At 31.4% G+C, this 23,328-nt stretch overlaps 2 protein-coding genes across 8 annotated transcripts in view; both read left to right on the top strand.

Annotated features, from left to right (window-relative positions):
* LOC148616265 (uncharacterized) overlaps positions 1-10,539 on the top strand; it is a 36,348-nt gene extending 25,809 nt beyond the window's left edge. For all 5 annotated transcript variants that reach the window (XM_088583147.1, XM_088583149.1, XM_088583146.1 and 2 more), the window contains 7 exons: positions 294-448; positions 947-1,073; positions 1,991-2,110; positions 3,280-3,409; positions 3,902-4,080; positions 4,524-4,590; positions 6,355-10,539. In XM_088583147.1, coding sequence (XP_088439273.1) covers positions 294-448; positions 947-1,073; positions 1,991-2,110; positions 3,280-3,409; positions 3,902-4,080; positions 4,524-4,590; positions 6,355-6,437 — 861 coding nt within the window. In that variant the 3' untranslated portion in view covers positions 6,438-10,539. The remainder of the gene's footprint in view (positions 1-293; positions 449-946; positions 1,074-1,990; positions 2,111-3,279; positions 3,410-3,901; positions 4,081-4,523; positions 4,591-6,354) is intronic.
* Positions 10,540-10,676: 137 nt separating this feature from the next.
* LOC148616264 (uncharacterized) lies at positions 10,677-17,137 on the top strand. 3 transcript variants are annotated; one of them, XM_088583151.1, is made up of 5 exons: positions 10,677-11,979; positions 12,989-13,418; positions 13,972-14,084; positions 14,643-16,486; positions 16,779-17,137. In XM_088583151.1, exons 2-5 carry the CDS (start codon positions 13,008-13,010, stop codon positions 16,961-16,963), a joined length of 2,553 nt encoding a protein of 850 aa, XP_088439277.1. In that variant the 5' UTR covers positions 10,677-11,979; positions 12,989-13,007; the 3' UTR covers positions 16,964-17,137. The 3 variants fall into 3 exon arrangements, with proteins under 3 accessions (XP_088439277.1, XP_088439278.1, XP_088439276.1); XM_088583152.1 differs by lacking the exon at positions 10,677-11,979 and adding an exon at positions 11,991-12,714; XM_088583150.1 differs by lacking the exon at positions 10,677-11,979 and having other exon boundaries at positions 11,991-13,418; positions 16,779-17,136.
* The last annotated feature ends 6,191 nt before the right edge of the window (positions 17,138-23,328 follow it).

Below are 23,328 nucleotides of genomic sequence, written 5' to 3'. Positions count from 1 at the left end.
TTAAAAGCATAAGGACAAGTGAAAAGGGCAACGGATGTATCATGTGCTTAAAGCGCAGCTCTTTTTTTTTTTAATTCTTAATTCTTTTCAATCTAGCTTCAACAAGTTCCTCCTTACTTCGTCTACAATCTAAAATTAACATTGTTTGTATTTCTAAGCAAAAGGGTATTTGTATTTAGATGAATTGATGTCTAATACAAATACACATACACATAAAATATGCATCGGGAAATATTTGTAGAGACTTACCATTGTATATATTTCAATTACATGTATACTCGCTGTATTTTTAGGTGGAGAAGTTCTTTGTAAATGAGGTTCACCAAGGTATTAAGCCATTCCTGCTGAGTTTACCTGTTGAAAGCTCATCGTTAATGTTACCTGTTGTAGCACACTATGCTGGACTGTTTATAGATAATACTCATGTCTGTAAAGCAATGTGTGATTGGTAGGTAAATAACTATAAGTATCTTACAAACCACATTGTTCTTTTATTTCCCCATGATTAGTTCTTATCATTAACTTATATTTTGCGCAGTAGTTGATATATATGATTTATCTAGTAAAGGTTTGTTTTGGTGGATATCCTCTGAAAGCTTTTGTGCATTTTCATGTACTTGTAACTTATACATGTTCATCATTAAGGAGTATGAAAGACACTTATTGTTTTTGAATTTTCTCTTACTTTCTTGTTTAGATATAATTTTTGCTCTTAGGTGGGGGACCTAGAGCACTGCATTTGTTCACAAAGATATTTTTCAATAGATATCATTGTTGACACAAAATAATAATTTCTTTAAATTACCAATGAAAAGATATACAATTTCACATGTCTCAGAAATTCAATGACTTTTTGTAGACTTTTTCACAAGCCATTTATCATTTAAAAATCATCCATGTTTCATGCTTTTGCTTTTCTTGATTGATCCCCTACTTTGAATTTCAGTGTGAACGCATTAGGAGGTAAGATAACAGACTTTATCAGTGGTTTGACAGAGGAACCACAGATGCAGGCTTGTCTCAAGTGTATACATCTGACACTGAAGGAACTAGCTGCTATAATTACCATGAAGGTAGGATACTGGATGTGGGTTTAATTAGGTATTAAATGGTAATTTGATGTATAATACCATATCATGTTTATTATATCAAATTTTATGACAGATTCCATCTTACTATTTCAACCTTTTATTTACTTAATGCATAAATTTTACAAATATTTAAATGATGTCCAACATTAATTAATGTTAGGTTCAAGCATCTATAACTATGAAAATGTGAGGCTCACAAAGATTTACTGGCCAGAGGTAGACCTTTTTTAACCTTGTGATTAGTGCTGGTCCAACAAATCAGCAATATTATCTTGAAAATGTTTTATCCAAAACAATTGAAGATAATTTTAGTAGAAAATAATGTATAATATTTCTTAGTACTTGCATAATTCTTTAACTAGTCAATGAATCAAGGCAATAAGAAAAGATTTTCTAATGTTATAAATTGTACTTTACAATATGGAGGACATTGTTTTATATTCCTATGGTTTGGAACAGGGCAGTAAATTTGAATATAGCATTTTGAGAAGAATATGCATCTTATATTGTGTGCTGATTTTAAATATCAAAATAATAACAATTAGATATTTCTATATAATTTAATTTGATTGTAACAAGCTTTCTGATTGGTTGATTTTCTTTAAGGAGCCAGCTTATTTTGTATAATCTGGCTTGGTAATGTGACATAATAAATAATCCCAAACAGTTTGATTAAGGATCAATTATTTATGTTTTTACTGGAATCCATGAGTAATTGATAAACAAAGAATGTTTGTTATTTTTGAACTGGTTATACAAAAAAAATCTAGTTTATTCCTTTTTACACATTTTATATACCAAATTCATGTACATTTGAAGCATTGAAGTACTGTAATGGTATTAAAAACTATAATCGTTAGTTCCGATTCATGTAACTATACTGTGATGATTATTTTCAGAGTGCAGATTTACACCTAGTCCAGAAGATATTATCAGCATACCTAGTCCTATGTAAGGTGATCAACCCTTCACGTCATATAAGGATCATACTCATGGCAATATGTTCTAGAGTCAGTGATGTAAGTACAGTAAACTGATTCTTGGATAGACTGGTAACCTGTTTAAACCAGATATCTTCTGAAGTCACTTAAAATCAGATTTGACTCTTTTTAAATCTGTAAAAACCAAACACATGCCTTAATGGAATAATTTTCCCAGTCCAAAGGTGGCTTGGATAAGGCATGTTTTACTATGAAAAACATTATAAATATGTGTCATGATGTTTTGTTGACAACTGGTATAGAAGACATGTGTACTGTCGACCTGCTTTAGGTACAACATATACTCTGTTTAAACTTACTGCCAGTGTTGAACATCAACTTCTAATCACAAGCAGAACATTCTTCTTATCTTCTTATCCTCCACATGAACCTGCTGTCCATGCGAGACCCCTGTGTAAGGAGTACCACGTGATTGAACTGTTACATAGTATCAAGATCAATTGCCTTTCTCTTCATACTTGCAATTTCAAAATTGTGTAGAATTGTAATTATCAAACCATTTCGAGTCTGCAGTAATTAACACAGTATATTTCATTGCTTGTAGTGTGAAAACTATTGTTTTGATAATATTACCAACAAAAATAATCATTAAATCAAAAGTGATAAAAGTTCACAAGCTAGGATGTTCTTAGGCTAATTATCTTAATGGCTTGAATGACATTATTTGATAATATTTTACTGAGTAATAAAACAACAATACAGGTAAAATTAGCCATGCCAGCGGTGTTGATCTTCTAACTGTATGTGCATCAACTGTGAAATTGTTGATTAATCAATTACCGTGAGTAGCAGACAACTTGTGTCTGATGTTGACATTACAATTAAATTGATCCTTCATTTTATCCAGACAAACTTCAACAATAAATCTGTCGCCTGGCTGTAAAAATACTTCGCTATATCCCTGATTTTGCTATAAAGAATTCTTTATATCAATAACATAATCCATTACCGGTATTTTTAAAACTCTGGGACTGGGAAATATGTTCTGATTGTTATAAATCTGAAATTGTTACAAGCCTGTACGTTATAAATGAACACTACTGTATTTCACATGATTAAATAAGTTACATTTACTGACCTTATAGTGCTAAATGGAGATTTATTGTTTAAAAATAGAATGACTAATCTTTGAATGAGATAGTCTTATAATGTAGTAAATTTAATTTATACCATCAATTTGATTTTAGAGTGTGTATTTCAACATGGAGCATTCACCAAGATTGGAGGACGATTTTACATTGTTGTCCAATGATATACCTCTATCTGGTAGTCCTGACTCCTTGGATGACTGGGATAACATAGACACAGCTATTAAGGGTGAGATACTACAAAAATAATGTGTGTCAACATTTTATTACTGTATTTACTTAGATCTTCAGTATATTTTTGATGGATTGATTTCGATAAGCAACAGGTTTCATACTAGTTTTTATTTTATTTTGGATGGGTACAGTATTTTCTGTCTTGAACTACAGTCTGTACCATTATAACCTATTTATTATACACAGGTATCGGTAATATGAGTAAAGAGGTTGTCCCAACCTACACTGGAGTACACTGCTTGACACTAGTACACTACTTCAAGATTATCAGTGATATTATTTACCCTAACCTATAATTCTTGACACAAGTGAATTATTACATGTTTTTGTATGAGACAGGTATTTTATGTAAATAATAAGGATTGTTTAAGTAGCCATTTGCACATCCATTATGAAAGTATTTAAAATAAATAAGGAATGCTGATTTGTACTCTCAATTGTGAATGAATTTAGTTGAAATAAAGCAAATATAATCATAACATTTTAGTGAGCAGTCCTGGGAGTTTCCCTGAATGTTTGACCTTGAACTTGAGTAACAACAGTGGTAGTCTGCCCTCTGGTAGATTGAGTGCCCTCAGTCAGCAGAGTGACAGGGGAGGTAATAAGTCTGACAGTGAGAGTGAAGGAGAAAGTTCTGATTGGGATAGCTGGGATGAGGAACCAGAGGTAATTTGATGGCTCTTTTATGAACATACTTGTTTAAGTCTTACTGTGATTTTCACAACAATATTTTTTCAAGAAACCATTTATTTTGACAAGCATGATTTAAAAATTGATCACATTTAAATTTGGCATGTGGGTAATACTGATCTTATGAACAGAACCATTACTATTTTTAAGTTAGAGCCAATTATGGAAAAATGGAATTGCCTTCATTTCACATATATCTCTTAGTATGGTTGTGAGCATAAAAATACTTGAGAATTGTAAGTGTCATGTGACCACATCTTGTCCTTTGAAAATAATTTGAAAAAATTTCATGATTTGTACATTCAAACTATGTAATAACAATAAATAAAAAAAAAAACTTCTGCCGATATTCAAATACATGATGACAATTTTAAAACGTAAATAATGATTAATTCCTTTATCTGTTTTTCACTTTTCAGGGACATACAGCATTAAATCAGACCTTCCTTGATTTCTTACAGAAACTGAAAAAGATCTGTAATTCAGGTACAATTATATTAAATCTGGTGTAAAAATATTTCAATTTCACATATTTTTTTTTTGCTTTTTAAAAAGAAAAGGTCATTGAAGTGCTAAATTGTAGTTTTTTTTATGAAGAAAAGTTCAGTTTCTTTTTTTTCAAGTCCATTATGTCTTACTACCTTGAAGAAACATTAAACAATAAATTGAAAAATTAAGTAAGACAGCTTCATACTTAGAACTTTTCTGTATGGCTACCTCAGTGCATTCTTATACAACTGTAAAAAATTGTGGTAGCATAATGGTATGAACATGTCATTGTCAGTGTCCATAGACAGTTGGTTTTTGTGTGAAAACTTGAATGTTAGTTGAAAGATCTAGACCAAACTGTATGGCAAAGTTTCAAAATGACAAAAGGAAGGTTTGGATTGATTTTAGGGTTTAGGGCTCCTGTTTAGGAAAAGGAACCAAAACATTTTATTGAACTTAATTGTATAAGAGTGTATGGTTTTGTTTGAAATTTTACCTGAAAACTAATACAGTGCTGGGATTGATTTTAAGGGGTTGTGACCTTAACCAATAAGAGAGGGCCAAAAACAAACATTTTTATGATTCAGGACAATAAGTTCTCTACACATAGAGATCGATGGTAAAGGAAAACTTTTGACCAAACTTTATGATAAACTTGATGACTTTTCATTCAGAATTGTCAACTTTCCTTTCATTTGTGGCAACATCCCTTCAGCACCTGCTTATGGAGTTTTCATATCTCAACTCATGCCAGAGCTTGCTGCAACTACTTAGATTTTTGTATCTCGCAGGACTTCTTACAAGTAGGCTTCTTGAACTGGGTTATGTTGCTACAAGATTGAAGTCATCACTACAGACAGAAGTTTTATGGTCAACATGAGCTCGTCGATTGTGTATCCATCTGCACCATGACAACTGATTTGTTTTACATGTCATAGTTTTCTTTTCCCTTTTGTCTACCCCGGACTTGACTTTTTATGAGCAACTTGGGCAGTGTTTCTAGAAAAGCAGAAGACGCTTACCCTACTGTTTACATGGTCCATGCTCCCAGTTTTTTGTGGAGTCTATGTTGCTCGTTTCATTTTGTTATTTTGTATGTATTATTTTAGTTACTTGATGTTCTTTGTTGTGTTTGTCTGTTTTCAATGTCTGGTCTTGGTCCCAAGATTACATTCTTTTGATTTCTGCGAGAATCTTGGTTCACTTGATTACTTTTTTGTTCTGGTTATAACCTTATGCTGTGTTAAACATTTGATAGCAAGTTGAATTAAGAGCTGCATCATGCCCAAATATTGTGTATACTTGTCTCATCAGTTCAATGTTTGATCTCTGCTGTCATGCCTAGCTATGCCATGTAAAGCAATTTATTATTCCATGCCAATCTTATGGTATAAGACTGTTTTGGTTTTCATTTCCTTAGATGATATAATCGTTCTTGGAGGGATTTTAATGTTTTTTTTGCACAATGTTTGAATGTGTTTAAAGAACTCCTAATTGCTTTTCTCCTGAATTTTGATTCTAGAGGTACAAAACTGTGATTGTTAAAAAAAAAAAGGTTCAGGATCCAGGTATATCATGTTTTGTGAAGCTGGTTATGTCCTTCTAGAATTTGAAATAGTATCTTAAGCAATATTCTATAATATATATAATAAATAAGGCATATAAATGATAGCAAGTTACTTCTACTTTTTGGAGTATACTCAGCACTGTCTTTAGATGATAAAAGTGAGAGTAGATTCTTCATTAATTGTTTATTTACAGGGTCAACTGAGACATTTGCAGTTGAAGTAAAGAAGCTTGACAGCAGAGAGAGATCATTGATAAAAGGAATACTTGAATGGTAGTTCAAGAATTCTGTTTTATTGGCTTTCACAGTGGTATTCCTTGACTTATGAGTAATTTTTACTTTTTTATTTTTGCCTGATATAATACATTGAATGAGTGTATGACCAGGATCATCAAATAGGCAGGAGAGTGTTTCAAGACAATTGTACATCTAAGTCAGCTTGACATATTAGGCAACTAAGTAAAATATTACATAGGTCAATAACAGTGTCACCAAAGATTTTTTTGCTCATTTTTTGTGTGTATTTTGTAACTTTCTCCTGTTGTACTGAGATCCATGTACTGTGGTTTCATTTAGTTTCCTGGAGATCAATTTTCATGGTTAGAGGGAAAAAACATTTTGTTAGGTACCTGAATTTGTGGTTTGTGGATCAATAAAATGAAAACAAAAAAAAACAATTGTATAAATGATTAAAAAAATGATTTAAGCAAAACCTTTTTTTGCTGCAGAATAAAAATAAACATTTTAAAGGCATACATGTTTCACAACTTTCACAACATGGCGAATTAAGATGAATTAATTTTTATTTTGGATGTAAGTAACATGTATGATATATAATACTCCAATTTTGAATTCCCTGATTACAAGTAAAAGTCAAAATTATTTAGAATGAAAAATCCAGGTGCTATTTCTTAGTCTGTGTTTGACAAAGATGTTAAAAGTTGGAGTTTACTAAATGCCACTTTCCCTAGCAAGTGGAAAGATGTAAACAACGAAAAATAGCAAGTATCTCTAAAATGATAACCCCAAGGCAAATAAGCTCCATTTAATGTTGATTAGCCATTCAATTAAGCAATCAAAATGGATGACATGATGTTTACCGCTTGATATTGGCTTCTTCTTAAATGACACATGTATGATACTGAGATATAAAACATTTTTAAGTCTTTCTTTCAGAGTTGATTTACTTTCACAGGGTTAATTGTTGATTTTTTTTATTTCAAAGTTCCACTCTGTCCATTTGACAAAAAAACTATGAAAATAGATACCCCACAAATAAAAATGAAACCTCAGTATCAGAGTTAAGCCTGCTTGGTGTGTTATTATAGCAAACAATGGTTAAGCCAACTTATATTGATGTTTACTTTTTTCAATTTTTTTTAAATACTTTTGAGGAAGCATTAAAGTCCACAGAGAAAATAATTACCAGTAATACAGAATCTCTTAAATGTGTGAGCATTACTTCCTTTTTGCTATATAAATTGCTAATGAAACCTGTGCCAACTTAGATGTATCTAATGGATAATATTGTGCCAACACTTGGTATAACACACTACACTGCTATAACAAGGTGCTTCTTTGTACAGTACATTTATAGAGTTGCAGAATTACTGGTATTATCTCTAATGTTGCATGGAATGCCTGCCTTTATCGGTACAGAAAACCAGTTTTTAATATAATTGCGATGAAACATAATTCATGTACAACTTTTTGTGATGCAAGATTTACTTATTTGTGTAAGACAATATTTTTGTGGCAAAATCAGTTTCATCCTTCATATTTTTATGTCAGTTTATCAGCAAAATAACTTTAGTTGAGTGTTTTTTTTCAACAACGAAAAATATCAACAATGTCAGAATGTGTAACTTTTGTCATGGTTTGAAGTCACTGATTCATTTTTTTATCAAATTCATTGAGAGGAAATACTATGGGTGCTTCAAAGAGATTAAATGTCAAACTTAAGCATTTTGTATCTGAGGAATAGTATGTGTAGGATTTGTTGAATCATGCTTTACAAATTAGGGTTTTTTTTACATTAATGTGTTGTGAGTTAATGATATATTGTATAATTATTAAATGCAAGAAGAAAACCACTTAGAGTAATATGTTGTTAAGTTTTTGTTGTTCAATATTTATATTTTAGGGTTGTTTTTTGTTGATCATTTTATTCCCTGTGATGAAAAGAAAATGCATATCAAGTACTAACTAAATAATCATGTTTTTTGTTTCTTTGTTACTGTTATAATTTACTGATATCTGTATTGATGTATTCTACACAAGTTAGGTGGTGATCCATTACAGTTGTGTCCAGGCTGTTATAAAGGTAGCCTTATATATTTGTGATATTTTGTTGGATCCCGGTAATGGTTGGCAGAAATAGAAGCCCAGCCAAAGAAACAAGGTAACAATATTTTTGGGAATAGGATTGGTGAAAATTTGAGATTTAATGCAAAAAAGTAATTTCCAAATTTTTGGGGAAATACACACAGCATGCGTTTCCCTGGATCCATGCCTGCCGATAAAATGTATATTGATCTAATTGTCTATCACACAAGTGTAAGGGAAAAATGTGTTCTGATTTTTTAAAGAAAATCAGGAGGAAAAATGATTTATATACAAATTATATATGTATTTGTTACCTTACTAGCATTTTGTACTACTTAAATAGAGTTAGAGTAGTGAATATATTTTTCTATGAAGGCTTTTAAAGCCAGAGATGTTTTTTTTAATAGGTTTCACCCTGTCTGTCAATTTGTCAAAACTTTTTTCTAAGCAGCTTGCAGCATTGTTATGAAATTATTGTTATTAAGTTATTGTTATGTAATATAATCATATGGAAATGTGCATACTTACAGGAATTTATGTTCGGACAAAAATTGTAGAAATGATTGCTGTTGAATATATGCATATTGGCAAAACTGGTCTCATGCGTTGTCTGCAACTCCATCTCTGTGACTTGCATGTTTGTTAGGAAACTTATTGGGATGTGCATATTGTCAGGTATGTATGTTTGAACAAAAATTGTAGAAATGATGAGAGTTAGAACTTACACATTTTTCAGCCAAACTTGGTCTGGTGGGTTGTTCAAAATTCCTACTTAACGACTTGTGGGAATGCTATGAAAATCCATGCGGTGTTAGATTATCAGATGGTGATGTGTATATTGTCAGGAATCAGTCTTATTCTGTTATTGTGTTGTCAATGAAAAAATAGTGCTGATTTCTGTATGGAGTTGGATGTTTTAGAAAGCAGGAAGTTCATAGTGTATCCACTATAAGAGTTGTGTCCAATATGAATCGTATGTCCACATTGGTCCCTGAATATACAGGGTTCAACAGGCTGTGGAGGTATTTGCTTTGTTTTATTCTGCTTAAATATTAATTAATGAATCTGATTTAAAGTAATATGATATGATATAAAGCTTAGATATAAAAAATCATTGTTGTAACAGTAATTTTTAATTTTGCAATTGGCTACTTTAGAAGAACCTTTACTTTCAAATTGATCAAAAAGAATAAAAATCCTTGAGGAAGGTCATGCTTAATATTTTTTACTGTGATTTTTTTAAATTTCTCAGATACTTATGTTAGATGAACATACTCCAGAATTTTAATTTAAAAAACATAGGAAACTTGATTTTAAGATGATTGAGTCTTAATGAAGGCAGTGTTGTACAAAATTTTATATAGATTAGATGAGAACTTTCCCCTTTTTCACAAAGTATTAAAAACTGGTCTATAGAATTTCTTTAGAAAATGTATTATTTATCAGACATTCTTTCATAAAACAAAAATTGGGTGTCTCCGAACTTTTTTTTTGTTTTTTGTTTTCTTAAACTAACATTCCCATTACTTTTCTATACACCAATTCCTCTCAGTTATAAAATAAATATCTGTTATTTTGTCATAGTTGATTTTTTTTTTGGTAAAAAATTCTTTTTGTAATAACCTGAGGAGAAATTTTATATGCCATTTAAAACACAATTTTCTAATTAGAAAAATGCACTTTTCATTATGACTTCGCAAGGAGGAAAAAGATTTTCCATCTAAAAGGAACTTTTTTACTAATGAATGAGATCTTTTGTTTTAATATTTTCTCTAAGACCATACTATTTATAAAGAGTTCCAGATCACAAAATTAATTTTAACAAAGAGGATGAAATTCGTTGTTTTGTTAGATAAGTCTGTAAACACTGCTCTGATTGCTGCTTTCATTTTTTTTTAGAAAGGGACAGGTCTATATCTTATGTGATTATGCTTTAAATGGTTTAGTGCTAGTAGTGATTAGATCCGTCCACTAGTTAGGTGTATATAAGTAGATATTTATTAATATTCATATTTATTATTACTGTTTTTATGTCAATAAATATGTCAAACATAGTCTTGTTCTCTATCAAATTATAAAAAAAATAATAATCATATGTATATTGTAGGTCAAAATAATATACTGCCAAAATTGTGTAATATCAAATAGTTGGAAAATGTAAAAATACTGATGAAAAGTATTGAAATTATTGTGAAAAGTTAAGCTATTCTGCTTCAGTTGTTGAATAATTATAGAACATTTAGTGAAGTGTAAGAATTTATGTTACAAATTAAAAAAAAGTAATGGCATTCTGTAAAACAAAAATCACTTTTTGTCAACTAACATTTTTTGCACCCTGCAAAGTCATTTGAATCCAATTATGATATTGAAAATAATATGTGGTTTATTTTTATATATGATGCACAATATGACAAAACATGATGACTACATTAATAACTATTACTGCCCTATGGTCATTTTCCATCTGTCATTATACCTTTGATAATTGAATATAATTACAACATTAACTGATATGATTGACATTATTATTGTATGAATATTGATATAAATGAAGGCTTCAGTAATTAACATCTTTACACCTGCACAAGAAAAAAAAAGTATTTACATATAAAAGCAGTCTGTTAAATTAGTGGTAAAAACGAAATGAAAATGAATGTCAATTTGTATTCACTGCAAGAATACAGTTCTATAGCTAAAGACATCTACAGTAAAGAATTTATCCTCATCTGAATGGGAAAAATACCATGTATATTCAATATAAAGGTATCTATATGACTTTATTTATAAACAAATACAGCTAATAAAATACAGTTTACACAAATAAGGATAAAATATCATGAATGTACAAAAAATACAAGTGATTATACTTTTTTACTTCGACAAACAAGACAATGTACATGAAAAAAAAATATTATTTCATTCTTGTTCTAAGTACAGTTGTATGATAACGTATGTCCGTATATTTTTTACATTGGAATTAACAAAACTCGATTAAGAAAAAATGAGTGAAAAAAACTATGAGTGCCATTTTGTTGGATATTGGTCCAATTTGAAGAGTAAAATCATAATATATTGCATTGGTTATTCACAAAATCCTATTAAAAAATCAAATTAAGGTCTTTGTGAAATTATTGAAGGTTTTCCCTTTTTGCTTAAGTTAGTACAATAGTAATGTGCTAAACTTCATCGGATATATATACACTGATCTGCACTGTTTTTTTTTTATGCCTATCAACATCTTTAATGGATTTTTTTCACTGAAAAGTTTTAAGTATTGCAGATTGTACGTCATAACTCGTCCATGATATAAGGTCTGTGTACATTACGTTCAGACCATGCATGTGGTTAGCTGATGCAGTGTAATGGTCGAATATTGTCCTCATTGTGTCATTGTTGTTGTCAGATGACCCTAAACCTGTCATTTTTTACTAATTGATGGACATATCGTTTCCTGAGTGAACCTTACAGTACGGAATGTGACGCTATAACATTAGGTAGGATTTTATACTTGTAAAATAATTGATTGTGAAATATTCCTTCTTTCTGATTTTCTAAGTTTGCATTTTTCTTTGAAATTTTCATTGTTTTCAAAATGATGTTTTTGTTACTTTGTGTTCTTTTAACCTCATATCCCTTAAAGCTTTCTGCAACTCACATCGTTTTTGTGACATGATGGTACACTGTCATGGTGGATAGTTCATACGGTTTTCCCCGAATACAAAGAATTTCTGTGTTAAATAAAACATTAAATGACCAATACATGCATTCAAAAGTAATTCATTTCTATATGTGACAGGTGTATCCTGTAAGAGGAAGAAATTTAATTTATTGGTATTTTTGAAAATAATTATGCCTTTTTCAGTTTTACATCAAGTAGGATTTATTTTTCTTCAAAATTTAACAAAACTTGTTAAGATCTAAACTATAAATAGTTAAAAAAAATGTTTGCTAAGGATAAGAAACTAGTGATTATCCTAACTCTGTATCATGTATGTATACATATTAATTTCTGTCAGACTGAATTTGGGCTCTCAGTGCTTTTAAGGTCAAAGATCGACTTTGTATTGATTATCGCTATGAGGATTTTGTCCTCTATTAAACCATTACATGATAAATGTTACAAACAATTATTTTGTTCAAAATTTAAAAACAAATACTTATCACAAATTTAAGGTCATTGACATACACAGTCATGGTGGATAGAGGAGTCATGGTAGATAGGTTCTAAGGTAGTATCATTTGTTCGTTTTTCCCCGAATTTCGGCATTCAATAATACACCGAAAGACCACTACATGCTTCTAAAGGTAACTGGTTATAACTAATTAATGTTACAAATATTTGACATTATTTTGTTTGTTTGTTTGTTGGGGTTTAACGTCCGAGCAGCAATATTTCAGCTATATTCAGACGATTGACATTATTTTGTAAAAATGGAAAATATCTTTCAAAACTATAAGTACTGAAAAGCAAAACATTCGTGACACCTGGTTTCTATATTCTAGGTCTACTCATTTAGTAAGTATGTATGCCTTTTTGTTGTTGGTCCTCTTCATTGGGAATTCTATTGCCTTGGTGGAGGAGATACCGTTACCAAATGAGTTGAAGGTTTGCTTTGAGTCATTAAGCAGAAAAAGTGACATGACTAAAGTCCCAGCAACTGAAATCCAATGGATCTGTATGCAGAAGAGCATTTGGAGACTTGTAGATCACAGTATAATGAACATTTCTGACCAGGATAGGAAATGGATAGATACAATCCTTCAGATACCAGATTTTCAAAGCTCTATTGCTGCGACATCAAGTGCAACAGGATCAGGACGAAAGAAAAGACAGGCAGCATCTACACTAAGAATCCGAACAGAGTATAGACTAATGAATGACCTCGAGAGGGACCAGTATCATAGAACTGTCAATAAACTGAAAGGAATGCCGGTAGGTTTCTTCAGAGTATTGCATTTAGTTTCTTAAAATAGTAGATAAGGTTTATATATTTATTATATAGAAAGCAGTGATTTACCAAATGTTCCCAGTGTGAAAAAATGACAATGCACAATGTGAAATAAATTCGGTAACTACACACTCGGACTTTCTACCGCCAAAACGTCACAAGACCTCCTAATACGAATATCAATCCGCCGTTCACAAAATTTAAAATTCATGTTGAAAATAGCAATGAATAATGGATAAGATATGTATAATAAATATAATAATTGGTTATTCACTCTTGATTATCCTATTATTAATATAATTCAATAATGCATTAAAGATAGAAATGTCATCTAGAATAACGAAAATAATCTAAAATGAAACTCAATCAGTTTAACTCTGATTTCAGGAAAAATGAAAGGATTAAATAAGAAAATTGATGCATGGTATCTAGCCTTTCAATTTTTGAAATGAAATATCTTCAACATTGAATAAATAATAATGTCACCTAAGTTGTGAATCGAAAGTTGACAGTATCAAAATGTAATTGAATTTTCAGATAGGAAACGTTTCAAGATACGAATTTATTGCCAACATACACAGAGGTGATGCTATACCCGTTGCTCACTTCAATCCGAACTTCCTTGGATGGCACAGGGTCTATCTGTTGATGTAAGTTTAAGTATCTTATCATTTTATCATTAAATAATAATTTTCTCTTACTTAGATATGTAAGAATAAGGAAGATTCTCAAGTAACCGTGATACTCCGTGAAAAAAAAATCCCTGAACTGTATATTAAGAAAAGTTTATAGTTCAGCTAAAAATAACCTTTATTTTTCTTATAGTGCAGAGCAAGGATGATGAAGACATATTATAGCACTGCAACATTTTTCCACTCTTTTCGTATAGTGTATAAACAGTGAAAAATGTCTCGATCTCTGCATCATTACTTATATTAAGACTGTTTAAAATATGTGTTCAAGGTATTTTAGCAATAAATGGTTCTGGAAATAATTACAGGAATGCCACCAGATGATTCTTGGATGTATTTTAGTAAGAGCAATGTAAATACAAAATTATTTCCGTAGCAAAAGAAAAAAAAAACAATAAAATGGGAAATTACGATCGATGATCAAACAGACATTCGGCCATACTTTGTATTAGTAAATGTGTGAATTTATGATATATAGTCTACTCGCTAAGTTAATATTTAATAGTTAAATTTCAGATATGAGAATGCTTTACGACAGATAGATCCAACTGTAACTGTCCCCTACTTTGCCTCAGACTTGGATGATCCATTAGATGACCCTACTGAGAGTGTTATTTGGTCTGATATCTTTGTTGGAAATGGCAATGGCGTGGTTAATAGTGGTCCTTATGCCAATTGGAAAACTCCATCTGGTCCACTTGTAAGAAATATTGGTGCAATGGGACAGCTATTTGCTCAAAATAGAATAGCTCGTATCCTAAATAACACACGTATAGAGGACATTTCCGAACCAAATGCCCGTTATGAGAATTGTCTTGAAAGACAGCAAAATTTAGTTAATCGATGGATTGGTGGAGGATCTGGACAAATGTCGGATCTAAACTCTGCATCTCATGATCCAATGTACTTCAACCATATGGCATACGTAGACTATATATGGGAACAATTCCGAATGATACAACATCAACATGGCGTTAATCCTGCTTCTGATTATCCAACGATCCGAGGAATTCCGGGTATGAACGAGCCGATGGGATTTGGAAATCTGCAAAACATTGACGGATTTAGTAGTTTTTTCACAGAATCTGTATACACGTATGAATACTTGCCCGACTGTTCACATGCTAATCCTGATTGTGGTTCCGTGTATCTTAGATGTGACACAAGTCTGTCCACGTCTCGCTGTGTGAGCCTTACCAGGAAAGATTGGAATAAACACTTACGAGCGACTGGGCAACTCGGTACTAATTCTAATGTAGGTCATAATTCTGGTGGTTTCATGTTTGGACAAAATGATTTGGCAGTCGCATTAAACGAAAACAACAAATGCATGCTAGCAAGCAGGGGAATACAGAATCGGTACAGAAGTGATGATATGACAGATATCAGAGAATGGGTGTATATTCCAGTCGAAATTGTTAGCAGAAGGCCCCCAGAGAAGACTATCTATGATTCATACCCAGTCTTTCATGGCAATGTTATATACGATGGTGATGTGTATTCTCCAGATGCCTATCGTGTATTGAGAAATACATTGCACACTGTCAGATTAGGAAAATATGATTATTGTAAAGATACAGTTTCAAATGCTGGAAAGATTTATATTAAATCAGAAGGTCTCAACTATTATGGTACTTATCAGGAATACGTCATTGTAGACAACAGACTTGCATTGTCGTCAGCTATGGGCTATGTTGCTGTTAGATCACCGGAACTTGGGATGACACAAACAATAATAAGCGCGTTTGATTCTTGTGGGCGCATGTGCAGTGCTTTTTGTAAGATGAGCGGTAGGAAAGAGTATCAGCCATGTCATGGTGCACTCCAGATGACTTCTGGTTCACCGAAGATGTATAGTTTGAATTTTGGCGAAGCTGTTGAGGACACATGGGAGTTTTACAAAAATAGATACTTTCCCACTGCTAAGGATGATAGTGTTTTTATTAAGTTTTTCTGCAATTACAACGAATACTGGCCAAAGAATATTGAAAAGCAACCAAGTGTTATGTCTTCCCAAACATCACAACCACAACGATCCCCTTCTATGAAAAGTGCGTCACCTCAAGTTCAAAACACACAACAGCAAAATAGAACTCCACAGACTCAAAGAAATCTCAATGTTATGAAAAATCCGAGTAGAAAGTCTTCCAATATATCCCCATCATTAAGACTTAACACAGGAGCAAAACCACAGAGAGTCAATAACATTAATTTGTCTAATAAATCTAATCAGCAACAACAACCAAGAATTAACCAAATGGCCATGCAACCAAGGGTGAACCAAAACATTGCCGGAGCGGCGTCTATGACTGGAAATACGGTATCACAGAATAACGGACCAACTGGAATACGTAATCCTGGTAAATATATAATTATAAACCTGTAACTATAGCATATGTATATGATAGAAAACGATTAATTATCTTACCAACATTTTCAGTAACACTTTTTTCCATGGTCACAAACAGGATATTACATTTTCAAAAAATGGTAACTGAAGCAAATTTTTCTCAAATAGGACAATCAAAGAAACAATTACATTATATAAAATGAATGTCTATCGAAAAATGTTTTTCTTTTGTGTTTTTGTGTGTCGATGTATATTTTTAATCCTAATGCAAATGAGATTTGATTTGAAATTTTCCATTTCAGGATGTTTACTTGGCCACGGCTGTGTTGTTGCAGGTGCGTGTCGATCCTGTACAAATGGAGAGAAATTTGCGTGTCTTAAGTCTACAACATTGTTTGCTCATTGCCAGGGGAATTCACTTCTAATTCGACGATGTCTATCTAATAGTCGATTCGATGTGGCTTCAGGAAATTGTCGAATGAAGTGATTTTACACTGAAGTTTTGTTTTGTTTGAATTTCAGTTATTTAATCATTGATCTTCATGTCATGGGAAACACATATTGAGATGGTTATGATTACAGTGGGTTGCTTGGACACTATTTGTTTTAAACAAGCGACAAAATAATTAAAGACAATTATTACCTTGTTAATCGTTTTTTTTGTAAATAAAATGTATCTCAGTATCTTTTTTTTAAAAAAAACTATAACTTAATTAAAACTTAATTCATCTCATTAGTTTTTTCGTCCCTTAATTACATTTTGATTTCATGGTGTATTTCACCTCGTCTTTAATGTTTTTATTTTGCATTTCTGCGTAAACATGAGTGTAAAGACAAGCATGTTTGTCCAAAAAGTATGTAATAATAATGTAGTAATATCGGACTGATATATTTTCACTGTTGGACTAGGTGTGACACTCTATTAATCAATTCATATCTTAAAAAAAAAATAGAATAATCGCATTTAAAACGTAAAATCAAAATTTCTGCAAATTCAAACCCCCAATATAAAGTCATAACTGCTCAGTACACTATTAACTCTCGGTATAAAAACATATTCGAAATCCAATTTTATTGTTCATAGCAAAAAGTTGCAAGGTATTTGTTCCATAGAAAAGACAATTTTCAACATTGTAAATCTTCAAAAATATTTTCATCAACGTTAAGTATATGTATTCGGTGAAGTCACATTTAATCAATTATTCAATCGGTAACCCAATTGAAGCAGACTGTTTGTCGCTTCCCTTCTCTTTGTTTTAGTCTCGAGTACGTATGTCATAGGAAAACCCTCAGCATGAAACTTGGACAAGTTTCTTTTTAGTTTTTCTATTTAAAAATTCGAAAGTCCAATAGGATTCAAATCGATCGAGATTTTCATTTAAGGTAATCAGCAAAAGATTAATCTTAAATGCTACATATACCAGCAATTCACATGTACAGCTGAAATTGTTGGCAGGCAATGCATCACATAAATGCAAATATATAGTGTTACATTTTACATTTTACATATACACATTCATAAGAACTCAAAGTCACTTTCAAAATATGAATATTGAAAAAAAATGTTTGATTCTTTCTATCAAAAACCGTGTTTTTTCCAAACGATGTTCGTACTTACAGAAAGTATCTATATCGAACTGACAACAATCGTATATCCAATGAGAACAAACAGCTATTGGTTGTCAATTTCACTTTCATGAGGCTGACTTTACAGCAGATCTTACTCGAAGCTACACCATGAATTGATCACCGACTTTTCCGTACAATTGATGTACTGGATATAATAATTCGATGTTTCGTGTCTACCACAAAAACCTGCGATACATTATCAATCCGGTTAAGTCTATTATGTATCTTGTTCTTGTAAATTCAAAAAAGTGATGATTTCGTACAAACTCTACGGCCAAAGCGACGTCCATTCTAGTATTTTTTTTTTAAATATCTCTCATAACATGTGGTAATGTCAATCTGCTTATGGTAGAGGTGATTTATGGAGTAAAAAACCCATGAAACAAATGATGCATTTTCGGTCCACATATGCTATAATTAACCTTATAATAGTCATCTCTGTATTCAGGTCTGTATTTCTTTTAGAAAGCCTTACGTTCATACCTCACAAAAATCGACCAGATCAAACCAAATCAAGAATGGTTACTCTTACATAGTTCCAATTTCACACATAATCTCTATATTTTTTTTTATCTCGAGGGCGTGACAACTAAACGAAAAACTAAGACTGTTTACGTGGTTTTTAACTGAAATGAAAGTAAATTCTGTGGATTTTTCATATGCACGAATGACCTGTCTGATTCTATAAAGACCGCAACTTAATTACTAGTAAATAAATAAAATTCTACTTATAATGATTAACAATTATGTTATGATGAAACTGCCAGGTACGATAAACGGCTCCTGCGTATGAAGTGTTCATATCACAACTCATACGTTATGTCCGAGCTTGCCGAAACTACGCAGACTTTTTGTATCGCGCTAGAAGTCTAACAAATAGGCTTCTGGAACAGGGTTATGTTGCTATAAGATTGAAGTCATCACTACAGACGTTTTATGGTCGTTATCATGAACTCGTGGATCGTTATGGTGTATCCATCAGCACCATGAAAACTGATTTATTCAACGGGTCATAGTTTTCCTTCCCTCGTTTGTCTACCCCGGACTTGACTTTTTATGAGCAACTTGGCGGGTGTTTCTAGAAAAGCAGAGGACGCTTACCCTACCGGTACACCTGGTCCTTGCTCCCAGTTTTTAGTCCGAGTTGCTCATTTACTTTTGTTACTTTGTATGTATGATTTTAATTACTTTATGTTCTTTTTTGTGTATGTCTGTTTTCCGTATCTGGTCTTTGTCCCTGGATTACATTCTTTTGATTACCGCTATAACATTGGTTCCCTTGATTACTCTTGGACGTATCCATCAAACAATATGAATTAATGCTATGATAAGTTTATTTTAAACAAATGATTTTCAAAGTAGAAAAAGAGGCATAAAATTCAAAAGACAATTACACTTAAGAAGTGCTTGAACACTTTTCAAGTCCGTTTATTTTGGGATAAAAATCTTTCAAACATTACAACAAGAAATAACCCATTATAGAGTTATCATGGGAACCAAGATTCGAGCATAAATCAAAAGAATATATTCCAAGGATAATAATCAGGCAAGGGAAATACACAACAAAAACATGTGATAACCAGAATAACACGTACAAAGATACAAAAGCAAATAAATAATGTAACTTTAATAAATGGCCGAAATTTCAGATACTAGTATTGTAAAAGATCATTTGAGTTTTTTAGAATCCACAAATGGTTAATTCCATTATATGAGTATACAGTTACGCAGCATGTTTTTTGTACTCCTTTTACTGCTGTAAAAATGTTTGTGAAATGATCGTTTTGACAATTCTTTTGTCGAACATTTGATGATCCGACTATACACCTCTGATCGTATGGAGTAAGACAAATCTTCTGACTTCACGCCGAGTGGTATGTTAAATGAAGTCATGAAGGAATAATGGTTTGTTAGGACTTTATCTTTGTTGAATGTTGTTAGTTGTATGCAGGATAACTGAAACCTTCATTTATGCAGAGTTCATTCAGAAGACTATCATAGGAATACGACATGCGCACGATGTCGTTTACAGCTCTTTCGACATTGGAAAATGGATATGGTGAAACGTAACAATTGCACAAGTGTATAACATAAATACAAAATAGTAATTATACTTTCAGAGATCAGTAAAAGGTCATCAACATGCGTAAACAAACCTTTAAGTTATCCCTGAAAAGCTAGCCCCGGCAACAAAAGTGATAAAACCTATGGTAATTCTTCAGAATTGAACGGAAACGTATTTAACATGAAGTACGAAAAGACAATTATTCTTTGCTAAAAGCATAATAGTGAGAAACGTGTTTTTATAATAAAAAAGGCCAGTAACAATACTGGATTTTTCATAAAATTCGTAATGAAAACCGAGTGTGAAAAAAAAGTATGTCTAAGTAAATGCTTCGCATGTGTTATGCATGTAAACAATAAAATTGAAAACAACATTTTTACAAGCGACAACGTTCCCTTATTCTATATGTACGATATGATTCCAATAGCTCATAATACTAGTCAGCCCTTTGAAGTATTGCTGAATCGATAATTGAAAATGGGATATTAAATGGTAACGTATTAGTCACACTATTATAATAAGTCAATCATTTAAACTTTTCTTTTTTCATATGTTTAAGAATATCCTTATCTTTTGTCACCACCTATGCATTTTTTTTTAAATGTGTACGTGTAATTAATTTCAATTCCACACTACTTTTATTATGTCTTGCAAGGAATATATGCCCACATTGCACTTGATAAGTGTCCATGTTAAAGTTTGGTAAAATTTACGACACACTTTGCCATTAACGACGCACACACTAGCGATACCGACCGAATAGGATATCTCTATTTCTACATAATGGTGCTGTTTCAAATTATGTCATACAACTGTATCAGGACGTACCCACGATTTTCAGAATTTTCGGTTTTCTGGTAACCTATTTTCACTGCTCCATTATATGTAGTTCTTGATGTTCTGCTACTTTCGTATTAGGCGAGATGCCTGTTTTACTTTGTGTATTAGGCATTATAATCGATCGAGATGCTTGTTTTACTTTGTGTTTTTTTTTTAAATAAGAATTTTCATCACTATTTTCACTCGTTTGTTTTTGTCCTTTTCTTTTTACTTCGTTGTTTTTTTTCTTTTGCTTTGGTTTTTATTGGTTTTTTTTTCTTGTATGTCTTAAGAAATAATTATATCAACATAACTAATGAAAACAATGTGAAAAGAAGCCCTTACACAGTTGACATAACAATGAATTTCAGTTCATATTATACAGATAGTTCTTTTCTCAATTTTTCAAAATTCATCCAGTGTAAACTTACGCTGTCTATTATTTTCACCCTTCTTGAACTTTCAGTAGGTCGAAAACTGAAACGGTCAGGCAAACTCAACACATGTATACGATTTTTTTCACAAAATATGATTTGAGAACTTTATGATCAGTGATACATATTTGTAACACACGTCATACAATATCTAGGAATTGAAAATAATGCATGAAGAGACTGTCCACTGGTCATCAAAATATTTGAATTTTTTATCGAACCTAGTTGACGACTCATGCTGTAGGTGTCTGTAAATAATTAAAAGTTTTTTGGTGTGTCTATATTCCATTTTGTTCGTATTAATTTAGGATTTTATAGGCAATGCCTTTTAATTTAATTTAATTCATTTCTTCTTTCATGTTCTATCAAGTATGAACAAAAATTGTGATTCCATTCGAAAGATGTCGGAAATTATTTTTTTAAATCAAGTCCTCAAGTCGCAAATCAATTTAGCTAATGTTATGTTATGCTTTTTGACAATAATGATATGAGAAATGGTTCAAATAACTGATGTGCACAAATTTCCGGCCTTATTGCTAAAAATGTTTGTTAGGGGGCAATCATTTGATATTGATTCATATATATATATATATATATATATATATATATATATATATATATATATATATATATATATATATATATATATATATATATATATATATATTTTCCTTTACAACAACGAATTTATAAAACTATTTATTTTCATATGTGCAAATGTTTGATGTTCGGATCAGTCATTTGGATAGGGGTCAAAAGCGTTATTAAATGACAATTAGGGGACATTATGTTTAAACTTTCCCCTATATACATGTAGACAGACCACACACCTGGTTTAACTGACGACCACACAACTTGTTTATCAATATAAAGGTAGTAAAACGCAGACCTACAGCAAAGATTTACCTCCGAATAGACTCGTCCAAATCTCCATTTAACGAATAATGACAATTCCAAGTTACAATGTGTATTTCTTTTCATTTTTATTATATGTTTTATTACGTAAACGTGTATTCCAAATTTTTTGGATATTATGCATGTGGGTTATTGTTAACTTTTGGATTATATTCTATGAAATGAAAGGTCAGAATAGATCCTATAATGATAGGGAAGTAATCAACTTGTAGACAAAATACGGCCATTGCAAATAAAGTTTCAAAACAACTTAAGTAGCAATGGAAATAATTATTTTTACTCTCTCTTTTTATTTCAGACTAGATTAATGTTATCAATATACTAAAAAATCTTTTTGGCTTTAATTAGCTTATATCAATTTGATGACCAATGCCTTCAAACACGTCTATAGGTACAACATCATTGTTTTATTACAGTTGTCAATACTGACTTTACTTTAAACTCATTTGACTCTAAAGAGCCTGATCTGATCTGAATTGTGTGGTTTCGAAGTTACAAATATTTACTCTACATTTATATTACTGTATTGTCATTATTATTATTATTATTATTATTATCATCATTATTATTATAGGTAAATATTTTGAATGCTCAAGTCAGTTCAGTTACTTAAGAATATTTTTCAGTGTCAAAATGCCTTGAACTTTCATTTTCTAACAACACTTTTTTTTTCATTTTACCCATGAGTTGCTTTTAATAGTTATTTTCTTCTATAAAATTTACTTTGTTATTCAAATTCAGAGATAGTTGAAAGCACAAATGCATAAAATAAATTCTAGAAACCGACAAGAAATTTTCCACCACTTCCTTTTACATCTAATACGTTGTACAATAAAACCAAATAATATTTTAGTACTTTCCAGTACATTTTATGTGATGTACATGAATTTACTGAGCAATCTACCTTCATGTACTTTCATTATGCTGTACAAGAAGATTGCTGTCTTCTAAATATGAAAAAAGCATGAGTTTGTACAAAATATTCCAATC

Source organism: Perna viridis, chromosome 5, assembly GCF_037379345.1.
Source record: "Perna viridis isolate PV_CMFRI_1.1 ecotype Kerala chromosome 5, ASM3737934v1, whole genome shotgun sequence".
Lineage (NCBI taxonomy): Eukaryota > Metazoa > Mollusca > Bivalvia > Mytilida > Mytilidae > Perna > Perna viridis.
Note: the sequence above shows the minus strand (reverse complement) of the source record. Positions and strands in the feature narration are given on the sequence as shown.